Source organism: Pelophylax lessonae (genome assembly GCF_965119305.1).
Source record: "Pelophylax lessonae genome assembly, chromosome: 11".
Classification (NCBI taxonomy): Eukaryota; Metazoa; Chordata; class Amphibia; order Anura; family Ranidae; genus Pelophylax; species Pelophylax lessonae.
The window spans coordinates 217179491-217194762 of record NC_138778.1 but is presented as its reverse complement, the minus strand read 5'-3'; the positions used below and the strand labels follow the sequence as shown (position 1 = coordinate 217194762).

General features: G+C 46.8%; 1 protein-coding gene and 1 long non-coding RNA gene across 2 annotated transcripts in view; both read left to right on the top strand.

Annotated features, from left to right (window-relative positions):
* The window catches only part of LOC309566710, a 99983-nt gene that overhangs the window by 57491 nt on the left and 27220 nt on the right, over window positions 1-15272 (top strand). The gene's annotated exons all lie outside the window — the stretch shown is intronic.
* CYP24A1 (cytochrome P450 family 24 subfamily A member 1) overlaps window positions 1-15272 on the top strand; it is a 43793-nt gene that overhangs the window by 3717 nt on the left and 24804 nt on the right. The window contains exons 2-5 of the mRNA XM_082271974.1: window positions 1103-1293; window positions 7464-7557; window positions 10117-10213; window positions 12774-12865. Coding sequence (XP_082128100.1) covers window positions 1103-1293; window positions 7464-7557; window positions 10117-10213; window positions 12774-12865 — 474 coding nt within the window. The remainder of the gene's footprint in view (window positions 1-1102; window positions 1294-7463; window positions 7558-10116; window positions 10214-12773; window positions 12866-15272) is intronic.

Sequence of the window (15272 nt, the reverse complement as noted above, 5' to 3'; positions counted from 1 at the left end):
CTTTCCTATCTTATCCTTTCTCCTATCTTATCCTTTCCTATCCTATCCTTTCCTTTCTTTTCTCTTCTCTTCGATGTCATCATTGGGACCACCAGAAACAGGGTTGATTTTATTAAGATGAGAAGAGCGTAGACACTATCACCCCCCAAAAAAATAGTTCTATGTACAATTATGTAAACCCCAACAATGAGCTTCTTTTATTTTCTCTCTATTGATCTGTTAAATGTACAAATAAAGAATTTTGTTATATCTGATAATTTAAGTCCCCGTTCACACTAAGGCGACCTGTGAGGCGACCTGGTCGCCTCACAGGTCGCCGTAGGTCGCCTCCCATAGGGAAGCTGCGGACCCGTTCTAATAGGAGCGACACAAGTCGCTCCGACTTAGAAAAAGGGTCCGGAGCTTCTTTGGGGCGACCAGGAGGCGACCGCCATAGACTTCAATGTTATGAAGTCGGTGGCGGCCGCTCCGAGGTCGCGGCGCGCTGCTCGCACCGCGACCTCGGAGGTCGCGGTGCGAAGTAGCGTCGCTTGTATGTGAAAGGGGCCTAATAAATTCAAAAATACCTGTAGATTCTGTAAGTGTGTTACTGGCAGAATCACGAGGTGAAAATAAAGTCCGGAAAAAGAAAAGTAATGCAGACACCACATCTAAGGACTGGTAAGCTGCAAAATATTAAATTTCTGTTCTTACATCTATTGATGCTTTAAATCCACCTATTCACTCTGAATGCCCCCCTAACAAACCCCCAACACATGACAAAAACGCATCTGTGCTTCTGTTGATCTATGCAGCGAGAGGCGATGCTCAGAGCATTTGTATGAAGCTGGCCCATTTGTTTACCCTATATAGGGTGACATCATAGGGTGTGTTAATGCATGCACAAAATACATGTTTAGGTGTGAATAGAGCTTAAAATCCAAATAGCAGCCAATGTTGCCATTACGCTGGTTCTGCTTTATATTATATAAGCCTTTGTGGGTTTTGGGGCAGGATGACCATAATGTCCTGTGTAGCCACAAAGGATGCAGCTTAATGTCCAGCAGCTGGTGATGGCACTGTGGTGGTGATGTAACGTTACATGTCCGTGTTTTCTCTCCAGGCCGACTACCACAAGCAGTATGGGAAAATATTTCGTATGAAGCTGGGATCGTTTGACTCCGTCCACATCGGGGCTCCCTGCCTGTTAGAAGCCTTGTTCAGAGAGGAGAGCAATTACCCCAAAAGACTGGAGATCAAGCCCTGGAAGGCTTACCGAGACTACCGGGACGAAGCCTATGGTCTCCTAATATTGTACGTAATCTATATATCTACTGTAAATACATGCACCCATAATGAGGGTTCCCACCATCCCTGTGCTGAGTTCCCGGGTCTGTACACCTGCTGTGCCCATTATGAGGGTCTCCCACCATCCCTGTGCTGAGTTCCAGGGTCTGTACACCTGCTGTGCCCATTATGTGGGGTTTCCACCATCCCTGTGCTGAGTTCCCGGGTCTGTACACCCGCTGTGCCCATTATGAGGGTCTCCCACCATTCCTATGCTGAAAGAAAATAGTTGTTGGGCGCTTCTGACCAAGTAAGAAGGGAAGGAGTCCACCGCTGTAAGAGGGGTGCAGGGGATGTCTCCAATTTCTTAGTCTGAACTGTCCCGGATGGCTGAGTACGAGGCAGCACTGGCAGGAAAAACTCCGAAGAATCCGCTGGCAGAAGTGAAGAGAAAGACAGGCGCCACTGTAGTTAGCCAAAAATGTTTATTGCACAACATACATAATAACTTACACATAGGTAAGCTCCAGTCCCTAAGTCAGCGCCTCCAGCCGCACGATCCGGCCGTCCACCGGCCCGGAGGTGACGTCATAGGAAGCTGATCAAAGGACCTGGTAACACCGGAAGCCGCAGTGGAACGCAGGCTCCCGGAAATGACGCAACGCGTTTCGGAGCATGCGCACTCGGCTCCTTTCTCAAACGCTTGAGAAAGGAGCCGAGTGCGCCATTTCCCACCATCCCTGTGCTGAGTTCCTGGGTTTGTTCACCTGTTGTGCCCATTATGAGGGTCTCCTACCATCCCTGTGCTGAGTTCCTGGGTTTGTTCACCTGCTGTGCCCATTATGAGGGGTTCCCACCATCCCTGTGCTGAGTTCCCGGGTCTGTACACCTGCTATGCCCATTATGAGTGGTGCCCACCATCCCTTTGCTAAGTTCCCAGGTCTGTACACCTGCTATGCCCATTATGAGTGGTGCCCACCATCCCTTTGCTGAATTCCCGGGTCTGTACACCTGCTGTGCCCATTATGAGGGGTTCCCACCACCCCTGTACTGAGTTCCCAGGTCTGCTGTGCCCATTATGAGGGGTTCCCACCATCCCTGTGCTGAGTTCCTGGGTCTGTACACCTGCTGTGCCCATTATGAGGGGTTCCCACCATCACTGTGTTGAGTTCCCACTGGTCTGTCTACCTGTTACTTCCATTATGAGGGGTGCCCACCATCCCTGTGTTGAGTTCTCAAGTCTGTACACCTGCTATGTCCATTATGAGGGGTTCCCACCATCCCTGTGCTGAGTTCTCAGGTCTGTACACCTGCTATGTCCATTATGAGGGGTGCCCACCATCCCTGTGTTGAGTTCCCACCGGTCTGTCTACCTGTTACGTTCATTATGAGGGGTGCCCGCCATCCCTGTGCTGAGTTCCTGGGTCTGTACACCTGCCGTGCCCATTATGAGGGGTTCCTTCCCACCCTACCTGCGTGAAGTTCCATATATCTATTTAATATTATGGAAAATGTAACAGGAGGAGGTGGAATGTAAAGGAACAGTCAGAAAGCCTGGCATCTTGATGTTGAAGTATCTAAGACAAGACTCCCCCCCTAGATTACATCTATATTTAAAATCTTACTTTTGGATGGACTGACCCTTTCCTTACATAGGTACCACTTTCCCAGACGTATCAGAATTCGGCAGCTAGTTACGGTGAAGGTGAAATAGCGCTTCTCTCTTGTATCAGATTGGAAGGGGCCGCAAGTGAAAAACTTTTTTCTTTGACTTTTTTTAGTTATGGAAACCAGACCTGCGGGTCCCCGAGTTCACTCATTCCTCCGTGCCGGATTTTGTTATTTTTATCTCCAGGAAAGTGATATTCTCCGGCTTTCCATTGTGTTGTGTAACAATCCTTACTCATCTTTGAAATATGTGATCATTTCTTTTTTCATTGTTCTGTTCTTCGAGGCGTTCAAATAAACGTCAGACCACATCAAAGCTCCCAACTTCTCTGGTGGAACTCCCAGATGGAAAAGATTTTGGCATAATCTGTGTTTTTTGGTTAGTTTTGTTTTCCTGAAATTCAGAATGGAAAACTCAATGGGAGGATTTGAGTGGAAATCATATCATGACACATACATCAATAAATAGAAGTACTTGAATGCCTCTTGCAGTCCCTGTACAGCAGGGCTGGAGTGTGAGAGGAAGAAGCAGAGCAAGAAGCCAATCTGTTCATGTCCTGATAAGGAACATTCTGATAGGAGGAGAGAGCAGAGTGACAGAGAGAAGAGCTCATCACTGTGCTGCTTCCCCTTTCACTGTTCAGTCACAGGCTGGGGGAGCTTCCGGGATGACCTAGGCTCAACGGAAGTGGGTTGAATGATGTTGGTTATTGGGCTGAGGACATCTAGTGGCAGAAAAAAGTACTGCAGAGGAAGTCTCTGGATGCTGATAGGAGGAGAGTGCAGAGTGACAGAGAGACAAGCTCATCACTGTGCTGCTTCTCTTTTCACTATCCAGTCACTGGCTGGGGGAGCTTCCAAGACGACCTGGGCTCAACAGAAGTGGGTTGAATGATGTTGGTCACTAGGCTGAGGACATCTAGTGGCAGAAAAAAAGTACTGCAGAGGAAGTCTCTGGATGCTGATAGGAGGAGAGAGCAGAGTGACAGAGAGAAGAGCTCATCACTGTGCTGCTTCTCCTTTCACTGTCCAGTCACAGGCTGGGGAAGCTTCCAGGATGACCTGGGCTTAACGGAAGTGGGTTGAATGATGTTGGTCATTAGGCTGAGGACATCTAGCTGCAGAAAGAAAGTACTGTAGAGGAAGTCTCTGGATGCTGATAGGAGGAGAGTGCTCAGTGACAGAGAGAAGAGCTCATCACTATGAGCTGTCCAGTCACTGGCTGGGGGAGCTTCCGGGATGACCTGGGCTCAAAAGGAAGTGGGTTGAATGATGTTGGTCACTAGGCTGAGGACATCTAGTGGCAGAAAAAAAGTACTGCAGCGGAAGTCTCTGGATACTGATAGGAGGAGAGAGCAGAGTGACAGAGAAAAGAGCTCATCACTGTGCTGCTTCCCCTTTCACTGTTCAGTCACAGGCTGGGGGAGCTTCCGGGATGACCTGGGCTTAAAGGAAGTGGGTTGAATGATGTTGGTAATTAGGCTGAGGACATCTAGTGGCAGAAAAAAAGTACCGCGGAGGAAGTCTCTGGATGCTGATAGGAGTAGAGTGCAGAGTGACAGAGAGACAAGCTCATCACTGTGCTGCTTCCCCTTTCACTGTTCAGTCACAGGCTGGGGGAGCTTCCGGGATGACCTGAGCTTAAAGGAAGTGGGTTGAATGATGTTGGTCATTAGGCTGGGGACATCTAGTGGCAGAAAAAAAGTACTGCAGAGGAAGTCTCTGGATGCTGATAGGAGGAGAGAGGAGAGTGCAAAGTGACAGAGAGAAGAGCTCATCACTATGAGCTTTCCAGTCACAGGCTGGGGGAGTTTCCGGGATGACCTGGGCTCAATGGAAGTGGGTTGAATGACGTTGGGGTTTTTGGCTGAGGACATCTAGTGGCAGAAAAAAAGTACTGCAGAGGAAGTCTCTATCTCACGCAGGGCAAGCTGGATCTCCTAGGGCGGTAGGCACGACAGATTTTCTAAATTTTATAATAAATAATGGATGTGGGGGCCTCATGTTGGTTGTGGGGGGGGGGGGGCAGGATTATATTCTTGGACCCAGGCAGCACAATGTCTTGGGCCAGCCCTGCACCCGCCTACTCACATGCAGGAGATATGACAATGCCAGAAGAGATACTGCTGTATACAGCAGTCAGTGGTAGCATGCGCAATACCAGATGTTGACATTTTGATTACGAAGAGATCGGTTTGGATAAAGCCAACGCCTTTATGGAGCATTCGATTTGTTATGAATAGTTGAGGTCCTATAAAAATATTTGCAGATGGCGTGAAGATTTTTTTTTTTTTTGGTGGTAAGATTCATGAATAGGGATGAAAAGCAGACAGGCAGCTCCGACCTATGCCAGCTGTCTATGGGGTCATTGCTGTCTATGGGGTCATTGTTCAGACGGGGGGCCAATAGTCACGTAAGCAGGGCTGAAGCGACAAGCGCAGCCCAGTAACTAAAATATAAAACTGATACTTTTTCTTTTTAATTGGCGGAGATGTAAAGACTTTTGCGGTTTTCTTGAGGAGGCATCATAAATTAGCCAGGCGGGGTCCTCGTTTTTTTGTTTGGATGCAGAGCTATTATCAGAGTCAGGTTTCCGTGATTGATTCTGCCGCGGCCAGACTGTTTTCTCGACAGTCTGGTAAACTGTGGCACCCTGTAGTGCGACTGGGCGGGGGTGGGGGGGGTTATGAATCATACATTTCAATCATTTAATCTGTCAGTAATAACATTGAATCCCAACAACACCATCTCTGATTGGGAAATTCTATTTAAAGCGCATCAATAAAAATAAATGTAATGTTCGAGAAAAAGTCTTCTCAACTCCAACTACATCTAACCTAATGTCCGTGTAATTTGAGAACAGATGACCTTTCTATGAAAAGCGCTTACTTGCCACACTTCTAACAGATATGCAAGTGTGCAAGCATTAAAAATGTTTGCACCCCCCAGTGGCCACTTTCATATTCACAGCACAAGCGGTGAAAGAAATGTCCTTCACCCCATTCCCACTAGGCGGCATAGCCAAGAGTTAGTTGTAGCAGCTGGGGCTAAGCGGTGGTGTTGGCCACAGAGAAGACACAGAGAGCTACAAGGAATCTTGGATAGGCAAGATATCCATTGACACCTTAAGTGTTCCCTTCACTGGAACTAAGGGGCAGAAGCCCAACCCCTGAAAAACAACCCCACACCATAATCCCCCCTCCACCAAATGAGTTGGACCAGTGCACAAAGCAAGGTCCATAAAGTCATGGATGAGCGAGTTTGGGGTGGAGGAACTTCACTCATCCATGTCTTTATGGACCTTGCTTTGTGCACTGATCCAAATCATTTGGTGGAGGGGGGATTATGATGTGGGGTTGTTTTTCAGGGGTTGGGCTTAGCCCTGTTGGAACAGGAAGGGGCCATCCCCAAACTGTTCCTACAAAGTTGGGAGCCTGAAATTGTCCAAAATGTCTTGGTATGCTGACACCTTAAGAGTTCCCTTCACTGGAACTAAGGGGCCAAGCCCAACCCCTGAATAACCACCCCACACCATAACCCCCCTCCACCAAATGATTTTGACCAGTGCACAAAGCAAGGTCCATAAAGACATGGATGAGCGAGTTTGGGATGGAGGAACTTGACTGGCCTGCACAGAATCCTGACCTCAACCCGATAGAACACATTTGGGTTAAATTAGAGGGGAGACTGCGAACCAGGCTTCAACATCAGTGCCTGGCCTCACAAATGCGCTTCTGGAAGAAAGGTCAAACATTCCCATAGACACACTCCTAAACCTTGTGGGCGGCCTTCCCAGAAGAGTTGAAGCTGTTATAGCTGCAAAGGGTGGGCCAACTCAATATTGAACCCTACGGACTAAGACTGGGATGCCATTAAAGTTCATGTGCGTGTAAAGGCAGGCGTCCCAATACTTTTGACTATATAGTGTATTTTGTTTGCATTGCAAGTGTCTTTGAATCCATGTAAGCCCTAATGAAGGGGAGCTTTTGACCCCCAAAAACGCATTGACCCTTTTTTATTTATTACAGGTACCTCTATAGCTGTCAATTTACGCAGTGTTTTACATATATATTGTACATTTGCATATTTTATTGTTGTTAAAGAACAGTTAAAGTGGTTTTAAACCCAAAAGCAAACATTTATTATATTGCAACCAATTTTTAGATGTGATGGCTACATTCATTTTCTTTTTTAGACTTTCTTTTTGTTTTAACCTGGTGATCTGGCCAGTAAGTCTGTTGGTTTTACAAAGAACAAGCTGTCCTGCAGAATGTATCAGTTACAGGGATGGGACAAACCATTTACCACTGACAGGTGGTCAGAAAGGGGGAGCAATAGATATAGAAAGTACAGAGAAGGGAAGAACATTCACTGCGAGTGAATCTACCTGGTGCATGGGATTAAATGACAATGACTGATTTAGCACCACAGAATGTTTGATGAAAATCATGAAGTATCATGGTGTTTCTCTTGGTTTTGTGTATTAGGTAAGATATTTGTTTCACTAATTCCTTTATGTCCTTGTACAGGGAAGGGAAGGACTGGCAGCGAGTTCGAAGTGCTTTTCAACAAAAGTTAATGAAGCCGACAGAAGTGGGGAAATTAGACACCAAAATCAATGAGGTAATTACACCGAGATGGTTATTATGCATGGCTAACATTACCAGAGCTACTAAGAGAGTGATGGGGGAAAGAGACAGAGAGAGAGGGAGGAAGGAGAACGGGAGAGAAAGGAGATGGGTGAGATGGAAGACGAGCGGGAGAGAAATGGGAGAGAGAGGAGATGGGTGAAATGGAAGAAAGAGATGAGTCAGAGGGAAGGAGAGCAGGAGAGAAATGGGAGCGAAAGGAGATGGGTGAGAGGGAAGGAGAGCGGGAAAGAGAGGGGAAGGGTGACAGGGGAGGAGAGCGAGAGAGAAAGGAGATGAGTGAGAGGGAAGGAGAGCAGGAGAGAAATGGGAGAGAAAGGAGATGAGTGAGAGGGAAGGAGAGCTGGAAAGAGAGGGGAAGGATGACAGGGGAGGAGAGCGAGAGAGAAAGGAGATGAGTGAGAGGGAAGGAGAGCAGGAGAGAAATGGGAGAGAAAGGAGATGAGTGAGAGGGAAGGAGAGCGGGAGAGAAATGGGAGAGAGAGGAGATGGGTGAGAGGGAAGGAGAGCGGAAGAGAAATGGGAGAGAGAGGAGATGGGTGAGAGGGGAGGAGAGTGGGAGAGAAAGAAGAAGTGTGAGAGGGAAGGAGAGGAGAGAAATGGGAGAGAAAGGAGATGGGTGAGAGGGAAGGAGAGCGGGAGAGAAATGGGAGAGAGAGGAGATGAGTGAGAGGGGGAGAAGAGCGGGAGAGAAATGGGAGAGAGAGGAGATGGGTGAGAGGGGAGGAAAGCGGGAGAGAAATGGGAGAGAGAGGAGATGGGTGAGAGGGAATGAGAGTGGGAGAGAAATGGGAGAGAAAGGAGATGGGTGAGAGGGAAGGAGAGTGGGAGAGAAATGGGAGAGAGAGGAGATGAGTAAGAGGGGGAGAAGATCGGGAGAGAATTGGGAGAGAGAGGAGATGGGTGAGAGGGGAGGAAAGCGGGAGAGAAATGGGAGGGAGAGGAGATGAGTGAGAGGGGAGAAGAGCGGGAGAGAGAGGAGATAGTTGAGAGGGGAGGAGAGCAGGAGAGAAATGGGAAAGAGAGAAAATGAGTGAGAGTGAAGGAAAGTGGGAGAGAAATGGGAAAGAGAGGAGATGGGTGAGAGGGAAGGAGAGCGGGAGGGAGGAGATGGGTGAAAGGGGAGGAGAGCGGGAGAGAGGAGATGGGTGAGAACGGGAGGAGAGCGGGAGAGAAATGGGAGAGAAAGGAGATGGGTAAGAGGGAAGGAGAGTGGGAGAGAAATGGGAGAGAAAAGGAGATGGGTGAGAGGGGAGGAGAGCAGGAGAGAAATGGGAGAGGGAGGAGAAAAGTGAGAGTGAAGGAAAGTGGGAGAGAAATGGGAAAGAGAGGAGATGGGTGAGAGGGAAGGAGAGCGGGAGGGAGGAGATGGGTGAAAGGGGAGGAGAGCGGGAGCAGGATGAGATGGGTGAGAACGGGAGGAAAGCGGGAGAGAAATGGGAGAGAAAGGAGATGGGTGAGAAGGAAGGAGAGCGGGAAAAATGGGAGAGAGAGGAGATGGGAGGAGAGCAGGAGAGAAATGGGAGAGAGAGAAAATGGATGAGAGGGGCAGAGAGAGGGATAGGGAGAGAGAGAGGAGAAGAGGGACGAGAGGGGAGGAGAACGGGAGAGGGAGGGTGAGAGAGAGAGAGAGAGGAGATGAATGAGAGGGGAGGAGAGTGGGAGAGGAAAGAGAGGGAGAGAGAGAGAAAGAAAATTGATGTGAGGGGGAGAGGAAAGAGAGAGTGAAAGTGAGAAAGACAGAGAAAAGCGGTAGTGGGAGGGAGTGGAGATGGATTAGAGGGGGAGAGAAAGTAAGGTAAGACATAAGTAAAAGAGAGAAGAAAGAGAGACAAGGAGAGGAAAACTTAGAGGGGGAGAAAAATAAAACTGACAGCGGGAGAGATACAGAGGAGACAGGGAGGAGAGAGGGGGGGGGGGTAGGTATAGAGAGGAGAAGAGAGAGGTTAGTGAGGGCAGTGACAGTAAAGAGAGGGGGGAGAGAGGAGAAGAGGGAGAGAGGTAACAGAGAGGAGGAGAGAGTAAAGGAGGAGGACAAGAAGAGAAAAAGGAGGAAAGGGAGGGAGAAAATGGTGATAGAAGATACAGAGAAGAAAAGAGACCGCAAGCAAGTGAAAGATAGAGGAGGGACAGCCTGAGAAATTGAGAGAGTAGTTGAGATAATTAGAGAGGACAATATTGTGACAGACAATGAGAGGTAAAATGTGGAAGTAAAAGAAAAATAGAGCAGTGGGGAGAAAAGAGTAAAAGTATAGTTGAAAGAGGAAGAGGAGACCAATATGGTGGTGATGGTGATGGTAGTGGGGGAGGGGTTATACATCCAACATCAAAACCAATAGTGAGAAAACCTCATGGGAAAGCCCCGGGTACTCCATCAGCTGGAGACACCAAGTTTCATGGATGGACAGAAGTGGATCAGGGGCTGCCTAGCACACTGGGAGGAATTTAGATTGGTGAGAATGGGTGTGATACATTGTAGCCAGCAACTGTAGGAGTCGTTCCTAAACATTGAATGTATCTCCTTTACACCAAGGTGATGGTGGACTTTGTGCAGAAAATGGATGACATGCTCACTCCCGCGGGGAAGATCGAGGACTTCTATTGTGAACTGAATAAGTGGTCTCTGGAGAGTAAGTTTCGTTCTCTATTTGAATATTTAGTAATGCTGTAAAGAAGGACCTGTCATAAGAAGAATTCCCATTCTCTTCTTTGTGCAAATGCTAGTTTATTGGCTGTCATGTTGATCCTCTGCCTTCACTTCATAAAGGGTAAGAGCAAGGCTTATGATGTCAGAACTCCCATCCTGCTCTGGGTTAACGACTCACTCAATAGATGGAGACTCAGGACAACAGCCAAGTTATTCACATTTTTAGTAGGGGGGGGGCAGGTATTTCTATATTTTATATATATATATGTTCCCTTTGAAGAAAAACTTACCTGCATTTTTCACAGAGTCTTTTGAGTTATTATAAAGTTTGTGACATGTTTTCCCATTCTGATATAATTTCAGTTCCACATTGCACATTATATATTATTTATGCAAATATGGACACGCCCTCTCTAATCTATATCTGCAGTTTACTGAAATCACTCGCCTCTCTGTGAAGCACTGCATCCTATCAGACCTGACTGGTAGACTTAATGTGGCAGAGAATAATGGAATAGATCAGGGGTCGCCAAACTTTCTAAACAAAGGACCAGTTTACTTTCCTTCAGACTTTAAGGGAGTCAGACTGTGGCCAGTGTAAGTATAAAATACCTTGGCATCATAAGGGGTAAACAGTGCCCCATCATTGGTATTCGTGGGTGGGGTATTGCTCCATTGTTAGTATGATGGGAAGGAATAGTTCCCCATTGTTGGTGTCATGGGAAGGAATAGTGCCCCATGAGTGGTGTCAGTGGGAGGAATAGTGTCCCATCATTGATGTCAGTGAAAAGAATAGTGCCCCATTGTTGGGGGGTCAGTGGTAGGAATAGTGCCCCATCAATGATATTGGGGGGGAGGGAGGTAATGCCCGATTGTTTGTAATTTGGGAAGGAATAGTGTCCCATCATTGGTGTCACTGGGAGGAACAGTGCCTCAACATTGGTGTCAGTGGAAGGGATAGTGTCCCATCATTGATGTCAGTGGGAAGAATAGTGCCCCATTGTTGGCATCAGTGGTAGGAATAGTACCCCATCATTGGCATTGGGGGGGGGGGGGTATCACCCCATTATTGGTATCATGGGAAGGAATAGTGCCCAATCATTGGTATCAGTGGGAGGAATAGTGCCCCATTATTGGTGTCAGTGGGAGGAATAGTGCCCCATCATTGGTATCAGTGGGAGGAAGAGTGCCCCATTGTTGGTGTCAGTGGGAGGAATATTGCCCCATGAGTGGTGTCAGTGGGAGGAATAGTGCCCCATCATTGGTATCAGTGGGAGGAATAGTGCCCCATCATTGGTGTTAGTGGGAGGAATAGTGCCTCAACATTGGTGTCAGTGGAAGGGAGAGAGTCCCATCATTGATGTCAGTGGGAAGGATGGTGCCCCATTGTTGGGGTCAGTGGTAGGTATAGTGCCCCATCATTGTCATTGGGGGGGGGGGGGGTATCACCCCATTATTGGTATCATGGGAAGGAATAGTGCCCCATCGTTGGTGTCAGTGGGAGGAATAGTGCCCTATTGTTGATATCAGTAACATGAATTATGCCCCATTCTTGGTGTCAGTGAGAGAGCGCCTTGAATCAGTGGTAGAAGTAGTGCCCCAAGGACCGGATAAAGGCAAACAAGGGTTCACATCTGGCCCTCGGGCCGCAGTTTGGAGACCTCTGGTATAGTGCAATAACTGTTCAGCACTACTAAACCAAAAGCAAATCCCCACTATATATATCAAACAGATATAGATGGATTACCAGTCCAGGAAGTCGATGGTGACTGGATAATGCCTGAATAATAGTTGTACCGTCCTTCTGGAGAGAAAAAAAGCAGATGAAGGCATTGACAGGGGGAGTACTTTAATCCCCGTGAAAGGTAATAAATACAATACTTACAGGAGTTGTAAAGTCTCAAGGTTTTTCACCTTAATGAATTCTGTGCATTAAGGTAAAAAACCTTCTTAGTTGCAGCTGCCCCCCAGATCCCCCGTTATTCTTACCTAAACCCGAACGTTCCAGCGATAAGCACGAGTCCAGCCGCTGTCTCGGATCCTCATTGGATAGATTGATAGCCATTGGCTCCTGCTGCTGTCAATCAAATCCAGTGACATGAGAGCGGGGAGGCGGGGCCGAGTCCTGCTGTCAGTGTCAATGGACGCAGCAGCAGGACTCGTGAGCGCGTCCGCACGGGTGCCCCCATGGAAATTGGCTCTCCATGGGGGCACCGGATTAAGAAGAGGAGCCAGAAGCGGTGCCGGGGGACCACAGAAGAGGTGAATTGGGTGGGGGGGGGGGAGGTCATTGCAAGACCCTTGCACAAAGCAGGTAAGTATAACATGTTTATTATTGAAAAAAAAAAAAAAACAATTACTTTAACATGTGGCACCGAAAAAAAATACTTTATACCTATATTATTGCTCAAAGTTATTTACGCCAACATGACATTTTGATCTGCTCTAACATGTGTTAGATGAAAACCCTGAAACAAGATCAGGAGGTCCGCCACTCCCTGTTAACATTACAATTTACCGATCATTTTGTGCTTCCTTCTCAGGTATCTGCCTGGTCCTCTATGAGAAGCGATTTGGCTTTTTACAGCCTAATTTAGGAGAAGAGGCCTTGGACTTTATCACAGCTATAAAAAAGGTATGACAATTGTTCCAGCAATGGCAGTGGCAGATAAAAGCCATCAGGTCTTCCGAGAACAGGCTATTAAATGACAGCAGGTCTGGAATAAGGGCATTTTAGGGGGGGTTTTGAAGGGTCGGTGAAAATAAAATCGCACTGTTGGATATTACTCCCAATAACACTGCTAAAGGGAAAAAAGTATATCCGATATTTACTTAGGCTTTCCATGAAGCCTAGGCTAGGATTACTGGAAGTAAATAAAGGTGCCACCTTTATTATAATACACTTTGTTCTGGTAAATGCCAATAACAAGATTAATGAGTGCAATTAAATATTCATGTGTCACAAGAGCACCAAATAATATATGCAATCAAGCACACTCTTTAACCACTTAAGCCCCGGAAGATTTTACCCCCTTCCTGACCAGGGTTTTTTTTGCGATTTTTTACTGCGTGACTTTAACGGACAATTGCGCGGTCGTGCGATGCTGTACCCAAACGAATTTGACGTCCTTTTTTTCCCACAAACAGAGCTTTCTTTTGGTGGTATTTGATCACTTGTGCGATTTTTTGATCATGCGCTATAAACAAAAAAAGAGCGTAAATTTTGCAAAAATAACAATATTTTTCACATTTTTTTATATGAAATTCCCCCCAAAAAAATGTAAAAATCAAAATGTTTTAACATTTTCGGCCAATTTGTTTTATGCTACATATGTTTGGTAAAAAAAAATCGCAAAAAGCATATTTTGATTGGTTTGCGCAAAAGTTATCGCGTTTACTAACAAAGGGAAAGATTTTTGTCATTTTTGGTGTTTTTTTTTAACGAATAATGGCGGCGATCTGCGATTTTTTTTTGCGGGACTGTGACATTGCGGTGGACAGATCGGACCCTTGACTGACATTTTTGACACTTTTGGGGGTATCAGTGACATTACTGCAGTAATCAGTGCTATATATATGAACTGTTACTGTAAAAATGACACTGGCAGGGAAGGGGTTAACTGTATTGGAGAGGGAGGGGTTAAGTGTGTCCTAGGGGCGTGCTTCTAACTGTGATGGGACATGGCTACTACTGTAAAAACAGAGATCAACGGTCCTACATAGTAGAACCGTCTGATCTCCATTTTTACACAGGGGAGAATGACAGGAGGTTTGTTTACATTAGCCGCCTGCCTTTCTCCCTCTCTACCGACGATCGCAGTGTGACCGGCGGACATCGGGTCCGCCTGTCACATGCACGGACTCCTCAGTGAACGAGCAAGCTGAGGCGCGCGCTCGCCCGCTATTGGCTCACATGCCGGTCACAGGCTAGTGACGTATATATACGTCACTTTGCCTGGCCGGGGCTGACCGCCGCAGTATATATACTTGCGGCGGTCGGCAAGCAGTTAAAAGCTTACTAACTAAAATATTGATAAAATAGATGTGTGCTGTCATTGAACAATATGCCAAAATTGTGACTCTCAAGCTTAAAGCGGAGTTCCGGCCGAAAATACTTTTTTAAGATAAAAATACCCAATTAATCCTAACATATCGCCAATTACATTAACACTATTCACAGATTACAGTACAGTATTTGATTGTAGATAATTTCTTACCTTTAAAATGGATTGCAGCGTGTGGCCATCTCCGATGTGGGTGTCTGAAGCCGCTGTGTCCCCTCTTCCTGGTTTCTGGCTACCCAGAATGCCGATCGCAATCTCGCGCATGCCCTGTAGATTGCGATCGGCAATCAGAGGAGCGGCCGGCCATGCCCATTGCCTCCTGGGATTGATGACACACATCTCCCAGGACCCAATGCAAAGCCAGAAGCGGCGTCCGGGGGCGCGGCCGCAGAGGGGGAAGAAGGAGGAAGTTGAACAAACTATCCTCTGAAAATAAGGTAAGGGACCCCAAAAAAAATTTTTAAATGCCCAATTCTTTTTTAGCATACCGATCACTGCTGGAATCAGCAAAGTGTAAAATTAGGGTGGAACTCCGCTTTAAAGTAGCATTCCAGTCAAATCCTAACTATGACTAAATCTACTCCCACCCCCATTCTAAGCCTATTCTAAATACCGTGTGAAAGGAAAGATGTCTATACGTACCTATGCTGAGGGCGCTCCGATCCAGTAACATGATTGGGTGTCAGCAACGGCTTCAGTTTGTCAACCAGGGTTCCTCCAGAGGTCGCTAGGGTTTCCTTGAGCAATAAGCAATTTCTGCCTCTCAGATAAGTTCCCACTGACACCATTGATCTTTTTAGCTATTTAGATAATTCTTCCCAATGATAACAAGTGTAAAGATAATTCAACCCCATGGCCATCACTCTAATATGTCATGAGTTGTAGATATAGGAATTATTAGCTGGGGTTCCCTGAGACTAGTAAGCTATTTCAAGGGTTCCTCTGTGTTAAAAAGGTTGAGAAAGGCTGGTGTAGATG